Genomic DNA, 18881 nt, shown 5'->3' with positions numbered 1-18881 from the left:
CAAAGAAGCAACTGGGGTGTGATGAAGAGTGTTCTCAGTCCCTGCGTGATCAGAAGATTTGGGCATCAGCTCTATGGCTCCCTGGTTGTGCTGTCTTAGGCAAGGTTCCCTCTGGGAGTTTTGGTTTCCTCATCTGCGAAATGGGAATAAGAATGAAAGCTATTTTGCGGGGTTATTATCAGGGTTGAATGGTATGGGTATATATTTCTATATTTCTGCTAAAGCACATTACAAATGAAAAAGGAGACTAATAGAGCAAATGGAATGAGAAAATCGGGGAAGAGGAACATGAACAGCTTGCAAAGCAACCAGGTAAACTCTGTGGTACACTGGCGTATATCCCAGTCTCATTTATGGCCCAAGGGGGCAGTTGACTCCTGTAGGTCTCAGGGAAAAGGCTAGCGAACAAGAAGAAAGCACGTTCAGGAGGCTCAGTTGGAATTGCTCCCTGAAAGATCATAAAGCTCTACCCGGGCTTCCCTGGTGGCGCAGTGGTTGAGAGTCCGCCTGCCGATGCAGGGGACACGGGTTCGTGCCCCGGTCGGGGAAGATCCCACATACCGCGGAGCGGCTGGGCCCATGAGCCATGGCCGCTGAGCCTGCGCATCCGGAGCCTGTGCCCCAATGGGAGAGGTCACAACAGTGAGAGGCCCGCGTACCGCAAAAAAAAAAAAAAAGCTCTCCCCACTGCCAAGGCCTCTTTTGTCTCCAAAACCCTCTTTATAGACTGTTACACCACTGGCCACCCCATCTGTGACACAGTCACCCCCATCTCTCCCAGTGTGCTCTTCCTTTCTGACCGTGACCTTAGAACCCGAAGGTTCTGCCCTTGGCCATCTTTTGACTCCGCACTCTCTCCTAGAGCAATCGTTCTCTATGGGGTTGAGTTTGCCCTCCAGGGGATATTTGACAATGTTTGGAGATAGTTTTGTTGGACACGACTGGTGGCGGGAGGTGTGCTACTGGCATCTAGTGGGTAGAGGCCAAGGATGCTAAACTTCCTACAATGCCAAGGACAGCCCCTCCCCCCACCTCACCCATCCCCCCAACGACAAAGAACATGCAGACCAAATGTCAATACTGCCGAGGTTGAGAAACCCTGCTCTCCCTCTGCAAGTGCAATCAATGCCTTTACAGTTTCAACAGCCATTTATGGAGGATCCCCAAATCTGTACATCTCTGTCAATTGCCACTGCGTCCTCTCCAATACCCTGGTCAGTCCACAGACACATCCGACAGCCAACCCAAACCCTTTATCTTTTCCCCATGTTTCTCCTCCTGGATCGTACTCCCATTCTATCAGTGTCCCAAGTTAGGAACCCCTAAGCCATCCTACACACACAGCGGGACATCACTAAGTCTTGGTCATGTCTCTCAAATCCACCCCCTCCATTCCATATCAGCTTGTGCTTCCTAGGTAATGCCGGGCATTATCTCTTCTCGGAACAATTCCAGCCACCTCCAAACTGACCTTTCTTTTCCCATCCATTCCTCCTGGGGTTACTTGTTATCTTCCTAAAACACTGATCTGAGTATGTTGCACCTCCAGGGTAGAGCCCAAACTCCTTAGCTTGGCATTCCAAGATTGCTGTCAACCTGCTTTTTGAAGCTTATCTCTCATGAGACTCACCTCCCAGCCCCCCAGTCATACTAAATTACCTGCCCTTCCCATAACACACCATCCCCTTTTATACCTTTGCTCAAGTGGACTTGTCTCATGATGAGTGAATATCCTCCTTCATTCATCACTGCCTATGGCAAGTCTATTCATATTTGAGACATTGCTTTCATGAAGTCTTCCAGATTTCCCCACTGAAGTTAACGTCTTCCTCTTCTGATCGCCATCACATTGTATCTTTTATAGAGCCTATAATATGCTTTGCCATTAACTACATACACATTTGACTCCTCTGAGACTCTAAGCTCTGTGAAGGCAGGGGCTGTGTTTTTACTTTGGTACCCCTTGCAGAAAATAACATATATCCTGCACATAGTAGGCACTCACTAAATGTTTAGGGTATTGAACTGAGACATCTGAAAGAGGGCTTCTTTCTCCACAGTGTAGACAGAAAGACAATTTTTATTAGAAGAGAACCATGAAGAAATTCCTTTTGTAAATTTTGGACTATTTTATGGATAAATGAATGTCTGATGCCATGAGTCTCTGTATATTGGTCCTGAAAGGATAAACTGGAAATCAACACCTTGAACAAAAACAAGTTCAAATCATGGGATGGAAAGGTGAAGAGTTAGCACAGCTCATTTACTAGCTGAAGTTCTCTTAACACAGAATGCTCGTAGTTCACCCAAGACTGTTGAGAACTTCTGATTTCCCTCTCTCCTCTCAAAATTTTACTCATCCTTTAAGGCCCAAGTTTTCAAAAAAACTTTCCTGATTTCTCCAGTCATAATTCATTTCTTCCTCAGTGCTCCTGTAGCACTTTGAACCTCACTTAATACTTATGACTTCCTATATTCTATTATTATTTTATTATTTCTATACATTTTTTTTTTTTTTTTTTGCGGTAGGCGGGCCTCTCACTGCTGTGGCCCCTCCCCCTGCAGAGCACAGGCTCCGGACGCGCAGGCTCAGCAGCCATGGCTCACGGGCCCAGCCACTCTGCGGCATGTGGGATCTTCCCAGACCGGGGCACGAACCCGTGTCCCCTGCATCGGCAGGCGGACTCTCAACCACTGCGCCACCAGGGAAGCCCAATACATTTTTATGATTATACTTCTATAGGACAGAGGCCACAACTTAATCATTTCTGTTTCCTCCTCTGTAACTTGTCCAGTTCTTGGCACATAACAGACCATCAACACTGAACTTAATGCAACCATCTAATTTCGAGTGATCCAACCCACACTGTACTCATTTGGACTGGGATTTGACAGTGGATTAAGAGATCCATCCCCTAAATAGATCTATGGCTTCCAAAGTGACTTGGCCCCCCCTTGCCTATTAGGATGACCTAAAAGTGGGCCAGACCCTCAACAGCAGGAACACTCGTTAGCCCGGCGATTCCACCTGCCAAACACAACTTGTGCCCAATCATCTCTACTTTTACACCTACCCCTGCCGCTTTTTCCCTTTAGGTTAGTGGTTCTCAGCACACGGTCCATGAACCCCTCGAGTCTTTAGGGACAAAACTACTATAATAATACTGAGATGTTATTTGCCTTTTAAACTGTGTTGACATTTGCACTGATGATGCAAAAAGCAACGGTGGCAAAACTGCTGGCAACTTAGCAGGAGTGAGACATTGGCACCAAATTGTAGTAGTGGTCATTGCATTCCTTCCTGCCATGCGTTTGCATTTTATCACTGAATATTCCATCACGTGGATGCGCTAACCCATTCACCTACTGAAGGACATTTTGGTTGCTTTCAAGTTCGGGCAGTTATAAATAATGCTGCTGTACATCCACGTGCAGATTTTGTGTGGGCATCAGTTTTCAACTCATTTGGGTAAATAACCAAGGAGCACAACTGCTGGATCATATGGTAAGAGTATGTGGAGTCTTGTACGAAACTGCCAAAACTGTCTTCCAATGTGGCTGTACCATTTTGCAGTCCCACAAGTAATGGAAGCAGAGTTCTTGTTGCTCCACATCCTTGCCAGCGTTTGTTGTTGTCAGTGCCTTGGATTTCAACTATTCTAATAGTATCTCACTGCTGTTTTATTTTACTGTATTGTATTTTTTGGCCATGCCAAGCGGCTTTCGGGATCTTAGTTCCCCAACCAGGGACTCAACCCGGGCCACAGCAATGAATGCGCCTAGTCCTAACCACTGGATTGTCAGGGAATTCCCAAATTTGCAATTTCCTAATAATATAAGATGTTGAGTATCTTTGCTTTTGTCTTTTTTTTCTTTTTAAACAAAGTACCATTTTACTTGAAAGGACATTGGACAAACTATGGTTATTCAAACTGGCGCATTTAGCAAATATTTTCTCAAAAATGAAAGGAGCCGGTTCGTTCAAGGAAAACAATAAATAGTATTTGTTGCCAATGGTAAATTTGAGCTTTCAAGCGAAAATTAAAATTTTGAAAACTTGTATCTGCCACTGTGAGCCTGGCAGCTTCCCAACGTTTAAGACGCTCTACATTTAAAAGAGCTGTGTAACTCAGTGAACCAATGTTTTCCAAATGACCGTGCATATTTTACAAAATCATGCGTGAGTAAAAGGTCCATTCAAAGTGCAAGATATACCAGTGATTTTAATGTAATAGAGCATAAAGTTCATTATATGATTTCCAATTTCACATCGGACTAACCTTTAAAAAACGACTACTTGTAAGTTTTGGTGTGGTACAAAAGAATATCCACAGTTATCTAAACAGGCTATTAAAATGCTTCTCTTTTTTCCAGCTGAGTATCGGTAAGGCCAGGTTTCCTTCACATACTTCAATCAACACCATTTCACAACAGATGGAATGCAGAAGCAGATATGAGAATCCAGCTTTCTTCAATGAAGCCAAACATTAAAGAGATTTGCATGTAAAATAATACTATTCTCATGTATTTTCTTGGTGTGGAAAATGTACTTTTCTCTTAAAAAGGTTATTTATATAAACATGTAATGGGTTTATTACTTTTTTCTTTAGCGAATCAATAAATATTTTAAACATTTCTCAGTGTAAATTTCCAATACGGTAAATACGGGAAAATATAACCCTTTATAAACAAAAGCTCTTTAGGGTTCTCCATAACGTGTGTAGCAGTGTAGAGGGGTTCTGAGACTAAAAAATGTGAGACCCCCTGGTCTAAGATGCCTTCCTCTGATCCTGCTGGTCAATCCCAGTGCAGAGAATTAGATGTTACAATGCTGTTCACGACTCACCTCTCTAAGACTTTCCTTGATCGACCACTCTATTCATTGCCCCTACTCTGCATACCCTCTGCAGCTATGTTGTTCCGGTTTCCCCTGCTGCTTTCAAACCTCTGGTTCATGGCAGGTACTGGAAGAGAGAATAAAGAAACTTGCACACAGTCTCTAGACCGGGGCAGCCCTTCCAGGTGCGTCCTAATTCGGCGGGAACCTCTCTGGGAAGACTCTGACATTTGCGCCCGCGCTGCTCACGTCTGGAGAGGCCTAATGGGAGCGGGGAGTGACCCAGGGAAGCTGCGGGCTCTCGGAGTCTTCTTAGGTTGAAAGCGCGGAGAGGGATCGGGAGGCCTCAGGGAAGACACTGGTCATTCGGCGGAAGAGAGGCAGGTCGATGACATCTTCGCTCCTCCTGGGTCACCGGGGAAGGCGGGGCCTGACCACGCCCCTTCGCGGCCGCTTCGCCCCGCCCCAAGGCTCCTCGCTCCGCCCTCTGCCGCCAAGCAGGGAGCCCGGCGCGGCCGACTAGGGCTCTTCACGACAGTCCCGGCACTTTCCGGTCGGCCTCGCGGGTGCTGATGTGTCTGGGAGGCGGGACTTAGGGGAGTTTTCCCTCGCTACGCCACCCACTCGCACGCTGTCGCTGTGGCCGACGTACCTCCCCGAGGCCATGGCGGTGTCTGCTGGGTCTGCGCGGTCCCCGCCCGACTCAGGTAGGGTCAGAGCCCCGCCTTGTGGCGGATAGAGAGGGGCGCGGGTTTCAGAGGAGTGGGGGCCGGAGGACTTCCCTGGGGGACCTGGGGAAGGGAGCTTCCGATGGGAAGGAGCCATAGAGAGAGATTGCAGTCTTCGGCTTCGGGGTGGTGATGACATTCAGGACGCTTTGCGGCTAGGGGACTGCTGTCTGAGAAAGGTTCTGGGGCATTGGGGGATCCTGGAGGAGGGGCTGCACTGCAGGGATGTTTCGGGTAGTCAGAGATCAGTGGGAGAATCCAGGTAGGCAGAAACCCTGGGCCTGTGATTTCTGTGATTTGGGGAGGAGCCTATTTTAAAGCATCTCCCTTCCCATACGCGCACCCACAACTTTCTCCATTTATCGGTTACAGATAAAGTACAGAAAGATAAGGCTGGACAGACCTCAAGGCGCCATCAGGGCAGCCGAATGGGGAAGCTCTTGGGTTTTGAGTGGACAGATGTGTCCAGCTGGGGGAAGCTGGTGACCCTGCTGAATAGACCAACGGATCCTGCAAGCCTGGCAGTCTTCCGTTTTCTCTTTGGTAAGTCCAGTTTCTGGGAGGGGCCAGCGTGGTTGGGGGTGGGAAAATGACAATCGTCCCTTGTCCATTTCTTGGATACTTACTTGCTTAGTGGACTTACCTTCCTTTTCCTAAGAGCTGAAGTTACTGATATCCTGGAAGAGGTCGTTGTGACCCAGTTTTGTCTCCGATTAGGGTTTGGAGCCCAGAAATGCTTTGATCTGAGGCTATAGGAAATATAGAGGTAGAGGAACAGGATCCCATTTTATTTGTGGCATGAAGTTGCCCAGTAAGTATGCTAAGGGCTGGAGTTTAGAGAAGTGGCAGGGGTGACAGGGCAGACATTTAGGCTGTGACTCCCTAATCCAGATCTTTCTGACTCATAGGCCACGGCATGTATGTTTGGAATGGGTTACAGATATGCTGAGATATTACTCCCCTTAACCCAGTGCTTCTCAACGGGGAGTGAGTTTGCTCTCCAGGGGACATTTGGCAATGTCTGTAGACATTTGTATTTGTCCCATCTTGGGGGTGGGAGGGAAGGGGAATAGGTGGTTACTGGCATCTACACAGAAGCCAGGGATGCTGCTGCATGACCTATGAACCACACGATAGCCCTCCCAGGAAATAATTAACCAGGCCAAACTGAATAGTCCTGGGGTTGAGAAATCTGGAGATGCCTTCCTGGCCTGAGTACCCCTTCTGTTACCCCAGTGTGCTGGCCAGATACTGCCCTGCCAGGTGTGCCAGGAAGTAAAAGAGGTTGAGGAGCACCACCCCAGAGCACTTTCTGTAGCCAGTAGGGCAGACCTTTACACATATTACTATCAAAACCTGAACAGGGGCTTCCCTGGTGGCGCAGTGGTTGAGAGTCCGCCTGCGAATGCAGGGGACACGGGTTCGTGCCCTGGTCCGGGAAGATCCCACATGCCGCGGAGCGGCTGGGCCCGTGAGCCGTGGCACCTGAGCCTGCGCATCCAGAGCCTGTGCTCCGCAACGGGAGAGGCCACAACAGTGAGAGGCCCGCGTACCGCAAAAGAAAAAAACAACAAAAAACAAACCCGAACAGCTTTGATCGCATCTTGTACACTTCTTTCATTTAATCTTCTCTGAAACCCCGCAAAATATTATGAGCCCCCTTTCACAAATGGCGAATTGGCTCAGTGAGGTGCAGTGGCTGTCTGAGATCACACACCTGGCATAATGCCTAGCACAGAGTAGGCGCTCCGTGATTATTGTTGAATGAATTCTTTCCGGGGTTGGGAAAGAAGTCTGACCCTGGAGCTGGTTGTGCTCGACTGTATTCCAGCGTGTTCCACGGCTCGCTTTGCTAAGGCCTAACGGCCCCCTCCCCCTCTGCCTTCTCAGGGCTGATGATGGTGCTGGACATTCCCCAGGAGCGGGGGCTCAGCTCCCTGGACCGAAGATACCTGGATGGGCTGGAGGTGTGCCGCTTCCCGTTGCTGGACGCCCTGCAGCCACTGCCACTGGACTGGATGTATCTGGTCTACACCATCATGTTTCTGGGTGAGGGAAACTGTAGGAGAGATGGGAGTGTTGACTGGCCTACCCAAAACCCAGAAATGCAAAGCATGCTGGTGAATGACCAAGGTCTTGCGTTTCTTATTTCGCTTCCTCTGGGACTTATAATTTCATCCTGCTGACCTGTGTGTCATCTGAGCTGTGACCCCGTAACTCTGTTTCAAATGTTGAAATAACATTTAATTGAAATGTATTTTCACCTGGTTGTAAAATGTCTGATGACCTTTCCTAATCCTACCCACAGCCTGTCCCGGGGAGCTGGGCCTGTAGTGCCCCTCTGACCTCTTAATCCTCTCCCCCACAAATCCCAGGGGCACTGGGCATGATGCTGGGCCTGTGCTACCGGATAAGCTGTGTGTTATTCCTGCTGCCCTACTGGTATGTGTTTCTTCTGGACAAGACATCGTGGAACAACCACTCCTATCTGTATGGCTTGTTGGCCTTTCAGCTGACGTTCGTGGATGCAAACCGCTACTGGTATGAGTCTGGGGAGGAGAGGGAGGGGTTGGCGGCGTCAGGATGGTTACCAGAGACAGGGGCCCGGTGAGGTCCTAGAATTTGTCCCAGCAAACGTATTTTCAGCCATGCGTTGCAGAGTGTGGTTACAGGGCGACACTTTGATTTGGATGGATTTGGGAGAGGGAAGGGTCCGTGAGGTGGGGGCTCTTGGGGTGACAAAAAAGCAAAATGGCTCCATTCGCACCCCTTCACGCTTTCCCTATCTCCCCAGGTGCCTTGATCTATCCACTTCCTGTAGTCCTCTTAGAGAGAAGAAGAGAAGACTAAAGCCACACATAGCTGTTCTCAGATACTACAAGGGCGGTCATGTGGAAGAGGGAGCAGACTTTCTGTGTGTGTGAGCCCCGAGGGGCAGAGTTAGAGCCAAGCGTAGAAGTTGCTGTGGGGCAGTCATGTCAGAAGGAGCGGGCCCACCAGGGCTGCTGAGCAGTGCTGTCCCGGGAGGAGGTAGCCCTCCTCGCCCTCTGGCTCAGGTGACCGTCTCTCAGGGGAGATGGAGAAGGGATTTGGAGACAGGGTGGCAGCGCAGATGACCTTTAAGGATTCTCCCATTATTAAGTGAAAAGCGAGTGTGAGCTGTCAGTAACATGAGTATAGGGGGAAAAAAATCTCAGTATTGGATTTGTTGGTGATTTATCAGTCATTAATTAAACTTCTTTCATCAGCACACACGTGCAGATACCCCTTTTGTAAACCTTTACATTCATTCAGAGTGGCCGGCTGTCATCACAAAGGGGCACTTTTGACAGAATACTCCTGAAAAGTCTCATCTTTATGACTCTTACACAGTTTGAAAAAATATCCATCACTTACTGAAGGCTTTCCATGTGCCAGGCACTATGCTAAACACTTTTAATTTTTCCACATTATAACCCCATGAGGTCCATAGTGCTGTTCCCATTTTATAGATGAAGAAACTAAGGCTTAGAGAAGTAAAGGACTTGCCTAGGGTCACATAGCATGTAAGAGGCGTAAGTGAGACTCCAGGTCTCCTTAACTACAGACTCCCACGCTCTTGACCACAAGTGTAAGCTGCCCCTTTCCTGGCTTCTCTGCTCATTCCGTGTCTTCCTGAAAACCTACTTTGCTTCTGCCTCCCCAGAATACATCTAATCTTAGTAGCTGGTTTTATCAGTTCTTAGCCTAGGTAAGCTGTTAGCAGGTACCCTCTGGCACTAGATCCTAGCATCCAGGTCTATGAAGTGTCAGTTTGTCTTGGAAATTGAAACTTCTTTTTAAATGCACTCTATATATTTTCACATACCTTTAGCTTTTCAAACGTTGCCTCAAATTCGTTCTTTTTCATATTCAGCCATATTCTAGCACTGTCGTCTTGTTCCCAATCTGTTTCTTTAGGAGAAACTAATTTGCTAACTAAACGAATGGTAAACACTGAACTTTCTGTTGTTATAACTCACTAGTAATATTTCTGTTATGACTTAAAATAGTCGTTGGTGCAGTATGCTCATATAATTCTAAAGGACCTCAGAACAGCCCAGAGGACCAGAGAAGGTGTGGGAGACGTCCTGGGATAGAGAGAGCATTACACTTAGAAAGCATTTCTGCCAGCCCCAGGGTAGAAATGGGACTGGACTAAGAAGCTGTCCTCCATCCTTCTGCCCGTCGCTGCAGGTCCGTGGACGGCCTGTTGAATGCCCGGAAGCGGAACGCCCACGTGCCCCTTTGGAACTATGTTGTGCTGCGTGGCCAGGTACGGGATTTCGGGAGAGGGGGAGGTGTTCTCAACAGCCATTGTCAGCACGGCCGTCCCACTGCCAGACTGCGCTCTGTTCTGCCTCCCTGGCTCTTCTCTTTTTCCCCTTTTGCTGGAAAGCTGGGCTGGCTTCCCCCTTGTTTCCAACCCCCTGATTGATCTCTGGGGTCTCTCACCTTGTTGTAGAAGGAGTCGAGCTTTGTTCCCGCTGGATTAGAATCCTCGTGAGGAAAGAGTAACATTAGGCCTTTCCTTGGTGCCTGGTACTGTGCCTGGCATCTGTAGGGTGTCGGATGAGTGAATATATGAGACGAGTGAATAGAAGAACAGATCTAGTCTCCCTTGGGCCCTGAACTGGCATCAGAACTGATTGGTGACTGTCTGTAGGGGACAGGGTTCTGACTTTGTCTGATCATTCGTTTTGTGTCTGCAGATCTTCATCGTGTACTTCATTGCGGGCGTGAAAAAGCTGGACGCAGACTGGGTGGAAGGCTACTCCATGGACTACCTGTCCCGGCACTGGCTCTTCAGTCCCTTCAAGTGAGCGGCAGGGCAGAGGCCTCATGTGGCCCAGGTGCAGGGGCGGGGCTTGCCTCCCTCAGGTCTGCGGTCACGGCTGCTCTTCCCACTTTGCCCGAATTTGCACGTGTTTCCCTGTGTCCCCTCATCTCCCTGCTCAGCGGAAGGCAGAGTTGATGGTCTCAGAAGATCTAGGCCTTGCTGCCCCTGGGAGACTACAGTGTGGGCGGAAGCAAAGGGAAAAGCAGTAAAGGAAAGGAAAGCGCCAGTGCCGGGTGGCTTGGTGAGTGAGGCGGTGGCCGGGGTGGTGCCTCTGCCCTCGGGCGACCGCCCCAGCCTCTCGCCGGGACTCCTCGGCCAGCGTGCAGAGCAGATGGACGGTCGGCGCCCCTTGCCCCGCCAACACCGTTCTTGGCAGCTCCTTCCAAACAGCGCTGTTCCTCTCTGGTCTCACTCCTCCTCCCGTTTCTTCTTTCCTCTTGTTTTCCTTCATTCTTTTCCCTCTTTCCTGTCATCTCCCAGTTCCTAAAGTTTGACACCGTGAGGGCGTTAGCCAAGCGTTCCCCTATTAAAGATTCTTCTCATGTATAACCTCCACGGAGAACCTGCCCGCCACAGCACACACTGCCCAGTCAAACTGTGCCCTCGGAGATGCACTCTTGCTTGTTACGGAGGGTATGTTGAGAAAAGATGGCCGCCTAACGTATGTGGAGGTGAAGAGGGGCTGGAGAACCCTAGCAGAGGACGTCTTTGTGCGGAGTTCCTCCACCCACCTGCGGGGCTGGACCCTGCAGCGAGGACGGGGTGGCAGGGGTACGCCTGCTGTGAGCGCGCCGTGAGGGCCGGTGCCTGACCTGCGGCCCTGGTGTCCGCAGATGCGTGCTGTCGGAGAAGATGACTAGTCTGCTGGTGGTGCACTGGTGCGGACTGCTGCTCGACCTCTCGGCCGGCTTCCTGCTCTGTTTCGATGCCTCAAGATGCGTTGGCCTCCTCTTCGTGTCCTACTTCCACTGCATGAATTCCCAGCTCTTCAACATTGGTCAGTTCCCGTAGTCTGGTGGGAAATAGGAACCCACAGGTGTGCAGGGGAGGGACGAGCCAGCGGCATGTGTGGCAGTGGGAGGTGGTGACAGGGACGGGCGCCGAGCCGAGCCGGATGCGGTCTCTGTGAGATGGAAACAAACAGGGAGGCGGCTGGCGGCTTCCGGGCTCAGCAGGTGCGTCGTGTCGTAAGTTTCTCCGGGGAGAAGTCGACTGGAGGCGAGAACTTCTTTCCTCACCAGCGGAGTACCTGGGAAAGGCTGCCCAGGGGAAGGGGGTTGAGGCGATTACCCACGTTTGCCTCCGGCCAACCTCGCGACGTGCTGGTTTTCTCGCTGCTTCTCTAGGTATGTTCCCCTACGTCATGCTGGCCAGCAGCCCTCTCTTCTGCTCTCCCGAGTGGCCGCGGAAGCTGGTGGCTCGCTGCCCGAAAAGGCTGCAAGACCTGCTGCCCCTCGGGACTGCCCCCCAGCCCAGTGCTTCCTGCGTGTATAAGAGGAGCCGGGCCAAAGGTGGTCAGAAGCCAGGGCTGCGCCATCGGCTGGGCGCCACCTTCACCCTACTCTACCTCCTGGAGCAGCTCTTCCTGCCCTATTCCCACTTCCTCACCCAGGTACGTGTGCGCTGGGGCTTAACCTTGGATAGCGGTGGAGGCGACGGCAGCCGGGACAGAGCGGGGCTGGTCTTGCAGACCTCGCTCGGCGGAGGACGGTGTCAGCGTGAGGACCATCGAGCTGACTGCCGCTGCCCTGCCCCCTCAGGGCTATAACAACTGGACAAACGGGCTGTACGGCTATTCCTGGGACATGATGGTGCACTCCCGCTCCCACCAGCACGTGAAGATCACCTACCGTGATAGCCGCACCGGCGAGCTGGGCTACCTCAACCCTGGGGTGAGATGCCTGATGCTGACGATTTCCTGGCCTTCAGAGCCCCCCTTGAGCTTTGGGGTCTGGTGTGGTCGTAAACACAATTATGAAGTAAAACACATTTGGGCCCACTCTGCCCTTTCTCTGGAGCCCCGTGGAGCGCCTCTTTGGTGGGGGTTGAAATAGGGCGATGTCGTTCACTTCCCTGAACTGAGATGAGATTTAGGAAAGGTGGTGAGTACCACTAGCCCCGCAATGAGAAATTCTTCCAGCGAGTTTTGTGGGGTTTTGTTGTTGTTGCGGTTTCTCTGTCAGAACTGGCAGCAGGCAGGGGTCTCTCTGTGCCGTTGGCATTGCATGACCTGTCCGGAGGCTCCAAAACAATGAGGTGGGACTAACGTGGGGGTTTGGGGCAGGTATTCACACAGAGCCGGCGTTGGAAGGATCATGCGGACATGCTGAAGCAATATGCCACTTGCCTGAGCCGCCTGCTTCCCAAGTACAATGTCACTGAGCCCCAGATCTACTTTGATATTTGGGTCTCCATCAATGACCGCTTCCAGCAGAGGTGGGCAAGGGGAGCAGAGAAGGGGGAGAAATGAAGTCTAGCTCTTTCTGCCAAGATGAATAGCCCACGCTCCCCAGTGTTGTCTTGCTTGAAAGGCTGTCCTCTGGTGCATGTCCCTGTTGACCTGGTTGTGGGCATAGCTGATTGCTTCCAGCAGGGGGCACCATCATCCTGAAGAAAAGGTAACACACTTATTCTTTTAGAAGCTGTTATCACAGCTCTTGTCAGGTGGCCACTAACTCCCACTCTTCCCAGTGCTCCAGAATCTCTTTCCCCTCCTCTCTCTGTCCCAAACTGGCAGTAACATGCTGACGTAGGCCATTTCTTCTTTCTGAAAAACCCTCTTTCCTCTATCTGGGGACAGTGATGAAAAGAACAGAACCGGAGATGCCAGTGCATAGGTGGCTGTGGCCTCCTTAGAACATGGTTTTCTTTCCTAAGGATTTTTGACCCTCGTGTGGACATCGTGCAGGCTACCTGGTCCCCCTTCCAGCGTACACCTTGGCTGCAGCCGCTACTGATGGACCTGTCTCCCTGGAGAACCAAATTACAGGAAATCAAGAGCAGCCTGGACAACCACACCGAAGTGGTCTTCATCGCGGATTTCCCTGGTACGGAGGAGAGCAAGGAGGCTGTGCTATCTCCGTCCTGGCTTCGTTGGCCAGGGATATGGCGTGTGATGGAGTGGGGAGGGGCCTCTCCTGGTGGGAGGAAGGTTTTTGAAACCCGAGGTGGGGGGTGGTGGTGAAGGTGTGATTTCTCTGTTCCGGCTGGGGGTGAGTTCACTCCACCATGGGGTGGGTTGGGGAACTCTTGCCCCTGGCAGGGCTGCACCTGGAGAACTTTGTGAGCGAAGACCTGGGCAACACTAGCATCCAGCTGCTGCAGGGGGAGGTGACTGTGGAGCTGGTGGCAGAACAGAAGAACCAGACTCTTCAAGAGGGGGAAAAAATGCAGGTATTCTGCTTGAATTAACAATGGTAGAGGGACCACCACTTCCCTGGTGGTCCAGTGGTTAAGGATCCACCTTTCAAAGCAGGGGACGTGGGTACGATCCCTGGTTGGGGAACTAAGATCCCACAGGCTGTGGGGCAACTAAGCCCGCCCGCGCCACAACTAGAGAGCCCACGTGCCGCAACTACTGAGCCCATGCACCCTGGAGCCCGTGCGCCACAACTAGAGAGAGGCCTGTGTGCCACAATGAAGGTCCCTCATGCTGCAGCTAAGACCCGATGCAGCCAAATAAATAAATGTTAGAAAAACAAAACAAAAACGACAGAAAAAAACAATGGTAGAAAAGTTTAGAGGAGTAGGGTTGATTTATTACAGACTCAAGATACTTTAACATAACACTAACGCGGTGGGAGCTCAAAAAGCAAGGGCCCCGGGGTGGGGGGGTGCTGTGAATAGCCTCATTCAGGGTTCTAGAGGTCAGTTCCTTTGGACTCCAAAACACAAGAAAAAAGATGTGTGGGGCCAGGTACAGTGTAGGGAGGCCATAGGCTGCCTAGGGAAAGCTAGAGGGTGAAAGAGATCTGCCTCTTCCCTCTTTTCAGTTGCCGGCTGGTGAGTACCACAAGGTGTATACAGTGTCGTCCAGTCCTTCCTGCTACATGTACATCTATGTCAACACTACAGAGCTTGCACTGGAGCAAGACCTGGCACACCTGCAAGAATTGAAGGAGAAGGTGGAGAATGGAAGTGGTGAGTATATGAAGATTTGGGCTGAGATAGCGGCTTTACGAGAAGTCAGGGTTGTGAGTGAGGATCTAGCCATTAAAGAATGAACTTGAAGCGTCTAGCCTGGGGAAAGGGGAGTTCTAGGAGAGAGAATGCTCTCTCTGTCTCAGTGATTCCTCTTTTTGCCCTCTTTCGGGCAGAAACAGAGCCTCTGCCTCCAGAGCTGCAACCTCTGCTGGAAGGGGAAGTCAAAGGGGGCCCTGAGCCAACACCGCTGGTTCAGACCTTTCTTAGACGCCAGCAAAGGCTCCAGGAGATCGAACGCCGGCGAAATGCCCCTTTCCACGAGCGACTCCTCCGCTTCTTGCTGCGGAAGCTCTATGTCTTTCGCCGCAGGTAAGTTTTACCCACAGCAGTACGTGTCCTTGCCATCAGATATTTGCAGGCTGAGTAACTTTTCTCTGGTGAGGGTAACAGTAGGGACTGTTCCCAGGAAAGGACAATCCGGTGCTAAATTCCTCCCTTTTGTCCTCTCCATTCTCCTCTCCCTGGTGTCTGATGGCCGCTGTCTTGTTCTGCCTCAGCTTTTCTCCAGCCTCCCTGTGGGTTATTCCTACCCCACTCCGGAGTCCTCTACCAGACTGTATAAGGAGTGGGGTGCCCTTCCAACTGGGATGTTAGGGTGCTTGGGGGGAGAGTCTCATTTGTGCCTGGGTGAGGGGGTAGGGCCAGGTGTCCCCTAAGGGCTTTGGCAGGAATGCCTGTGTGGAAACAGGAGTTTGCATTGCTGGCTTCTTCCCTCTTTTTCAGCTTTCTGATGACTTGTATCTCACTTCGAAATCTGGTATTAGGCCGCCCTTCCCTGGAGCAGCTGGCCCAAGAGGTGACTTTTGCGAACTTGCGACCCTTTGAGCCAGTTGGAGAGCCGAGTTCTTCAAACACAGATTCTTCAAATCCTAATCCTTCTGAGCCAAATGCTGACGCTGTCCACTCAGAGTTCTGAGGGAGGCCAGATGTTGGGTACAGATGTAGGAGCAGCCAGTCACAAGACGCTTACCTATGCAGTGGACATCTGAAAAAATGACTTCAGATTTTTTTTATATTTTTCTTCCTTATCCATAGCTCTGATAAATTCAGAGATGATAGATTAGAGGAAGCAAGGAAGTAAAGCAAGGATAAGATTTATCAATCCAAGGTTGAGGGGCTTGGGGAGTTAAAAAAAACAACGTGAAAATGTCTGTAGGATGAAAGGGTAAGGATCAGGTTTAAAGTGACTGGCTCCTTGGTGAAAGAGATTTAATGTTCCATGATGAAAATAATAGCTGGCTGTTCTCAAGTGCTTGCCATATGCTAGGCACTGTGTGAAGCACTGTGCCAGCATTATTACATTTAGTCCTTAACGGCCATAAGCCCTATTTTATGGTTGGGGAAACTGAGGCTGAGAGGTAATACAATTTGCTCATAAGACATATACCTAATAAGGGATGGACTGATGGTTTGAACCTCAAGTCTGTTTGACTTAAAAGGTCCTGCACCCTGATGCTTGTAATTTTCAGAATCCCTGACAATAATTCTGAAAAAACGTCGCTTAAAACTTGTCCAGTTATAAAGTATGATTAGGATGGTGATCAGGTTTCAAAGGCACAGAGAATAATTTTCTCTTCACTGCAATTTTGGTTCCTTCTTTCTTCCTGTTATTTATACAGCCAGTACGTTTTTCAGTAGCAGTCACGAGCATAGTTAGAAGAGCACAGAGTTAAACTAATAACGAAATTTAGGTGATTAGTAGTGGTATTTATCTACAAATAAGCTTAGTATTTAGCATTATTCTAGCCTTTAGTGAGCAGGAGGTGATGTAAAGTAAGATTTAACCAAACGTGGTGAGGGATCAGGGAATGTTTACAGTCACTTTGTAGACTTCGGGTGTAGAAAGTTTGGATGTGATTTAGGAGGATCCTCAATTCTGTGAAAATTCAAAGGCCTGGTCCTGGGCTAGGAAGTTAGAATCCATAGAGTAATTAAAGAGAAAAAGACAAAACAGACTGAAAAACAGGCCCTGCTTGGGAGCTCATGGTCTTCCAGGCAGAGACCGTCAGCAGACGGGCAGTCCCAGTAACCTTGATAAAGGATCGCATCTGTTTTCAGGCTTCTCTTCTCTTCCCAGCTCCACCCCACCCAGCCTCAGCGTTCTTTCCTAGGCAGCTGCCTTTTCACTGTACACACTTGGGATGATTATGTCTTCTCCATGGTTTCCAGTGTTGCTGCTGCTTAGGTTTCTTTCCTGTGCCCTAGACCTGTATACCTAGCTAGCTCCAGCTGGATATCCTACAGAGCTTTCAAACTCTGTCATAAACAGAACTTGCATTCATCCCCAATTCAGACTTGCGTCTCCTTTATTAGTGAACGGCAACTGTTTTTTTTTTTTTTTTTTTTTTTTTTAACCAAACCATCATCTGTGAGTCATCAGCCTTGACTCTTCCCTTTTCCTCACATTTCTGAAGATTTCAAGTCCCATTAACTCTACCTCTTACTTCTTGGACCTATTGAATTCATCTCTACCACCTCTGTTCTTTCAGCCTTTATACTGGAATCCAGTTAGGGGTAGACCAGAGCAGGGCTGCCATGTAGTTGTGCAGGTTGGGCCTGAATAAGGGCACCCAGCTGTGGCCAGGTGGGGCCTGGCAGGTCCCTCTGATTCATACAAGGCGTTTTGTGGGTCAGTGATGGCTGTGCCACAGGGCATCTTGCACCGATGTGGGGGAAACACTGGTTTTCAGTCCTTTTGCAGATCTCAGCGACACGATACACCTTGGCACCATGTCCTTCCCCGCAGCTGCTGCCCACACCCTCCTTTTTACTTGGTTCAAAACAAAACAACTCTTCTTCACTTCAGAAGGAAACTCCTGCAAAAAGTATCTTTCTTAATACAGGCAAGGATGCTGCTTTCCTCCAACCTGTCTCATTTTCCAAATGAAAAGGTTGGGGTGGGATGAAGAAAGGTGCTAGTCTCATACTGGTTAAGAAAAGCTGTTCACTGGTGAAAACCTGGGTTATCCAGGTTTCAGTATTCAGGCCCTGGTAATCAATGTCCTTCTCACCGGAAGGCTTTGCATCCTACCCGAGCATTTAGGTCTTCGGTCGCTGACCAGTGTCACCCCCCTTGAAACTCTGTAGAAAAGTATGATTTTCAACTTAAACATGAAATAGGACATTTCCTTCTATTAACACTTCATGCTTTTGATTCTCAGCTGTAGTCACCTTCACCCCTTGCCGTTTCATGCCTTTGCTTCTACTTTCCTCCCTCAGCTGGTTAATCCCCACCTCCACCCCGGGGCTAGGCAGAGGACAAGCCACCTTGAAGGTCACTCTCTTTAGTCTGCAAGCTCCCTGAGAGCAGAGGTCACCCTAGTAAATATTGAACCGAACCTCAAAGCAGTTCTCTCTGGTGTCACTTCACCAGCCTACAGGCATGTACTCCTCTTCCTCCCCCGATTTGGTCAAGATGGTTAACTTATCTTCAGATAGCAATGCAGTGGCATCCAAAGACTTCTTGAAACTTTTTCTGGAGTTTTTCAATGTCATGCAAAGTTGAACTTCTCAAGTTTCAGAGCAGGTCAGAAGATTTAACCTTGCCTTCCCTCCCAAATATGTTTCTGAACTTCTAAGCCTCCAGGCAACCAGGTATAAGCATTCCTTGGGCCTCAGGTCTGCAACAGCAGAGCACAGTGAAGTGTTTGAACCACTTGATCTCATACCTGCTGGTATGAACATGTGCCAAGTGGCTGCTAGGCTCAAGGAAGGATGGTCCAAGCTCTGGCTGGTGAACCTTCTACAATTTTAGAATAAGCCTTTGGGAACTTGTTTAAATCTCATTTCGGCTCATTCATTGTATGAGATATATTGGAAACTAGTCCCTCTCACCACTGTTTAAAAACCCTTTTCAAACTAGTATGTACTGAACATGTAACTTGCAGCCTTTAACACCTCTTTATATAAATGGGAAACTTAAGGCATTAAATAAACTTTCTACATTTTCAAAAAGATGAAAATTGGTTTAAGTTTTCTAGAGTGAACATGATCACTCCTTCCACATTACACTCACATTAATGGTTTTTATGCCCTTAACCTTAGATAATTTAAAACACTGCTGATGGTATAGAACTGGCTGCTGTAGTAAGGAGCTGTGAATTTTGCCCAGTGCACTGGCCAGAAAAGGCAGTGCTGGACCAACTGAGATCAAACCTTGAACTGCCTTAGTGCAAGGGATATGATTTACAAACCGTTTAAATGCCTGCAGTCAGGATTGAAGTGATTTCCCTAAACCATGGGTGGGATTACAATT

General features: G+C 49.5%; 1 protein-coding gene across 1 annotated transcript; it reads left to right on the top strand.

Annotated features, from left to right (window-relative positions):
* The first annotated feature begins 5419 nt into the window (after positions 1-5419).
* On the top strand, positions 5420-18588 carry GGCX (gamma-glutamyl carboxylase). The gene is made up of 15 exons (XM_081254445.1): positions 5420-5544; positions 5938-6108; positions 7456-7614; positions 7941-8106; positions 9781-9859; positions 10296-10402; positions 11257-11420; positions 11770-12035; positions 12184-12315; positions 12708-12859; positions 13301-13470; positions 13686-13816; positions 14416-14563; positions 14740-14935; positions 15350-18588. Exons 1-15 carry the CDS (start codon positions 5502-5504, stop codon positions 15540-15542), a joined length of 2277 nt encoding a protein of 758 aa, XP_081110571.1. The 5' UTR covers positions 5420-5501; the 3' UTR covers positions 15543-18588.
* The last annotated feature ends 293 nt before the right edge of the window (positions 18589-18881 follow it).

The sequence above is a fragment of the Mesoplodon bidens genome (genome assembly GCF_964165515.1).
Source record: "Mesoplodon bidens genome assembly, chromosome: 14".
Lineage (NCBI taxonomy): Eukaryota > Metazoa > Chordata > Mammalia > Artiodactyla > Ziphiidae > Mesoplodon > Mesoplodon bidens.
The sequence above is the reverse complement of the archived record's forward strand: the minus strand, read 5'-3'. Positions and strand labels throughout refer to the sequence as shown.

Excerpts from the sequence above, each read along its gene's own strand:
- GGCX (XM_081254445.1), top strand. The coding sequence starts at position 5,502 with ATGGCGGTGTCTGCTGGGTCTGCGCGGTCCCCGCCCGACTCAG. Across the intron at positions 7,615-7,940 it reads CTACACCATCATGTTTCTGG|GGGCACTGGGCATGATGCTG; the intron begins GTGAGGGAAACT and ends CACAAATCCCAG. Across the intron at positions 14,936-15,349 it reads CTCTATGTCTTTCGCCGCAG|CTTTCTGATGACTTGTATCT; the intron begins GTAAGTTTTACC and ends CCTCTTTTTCAG.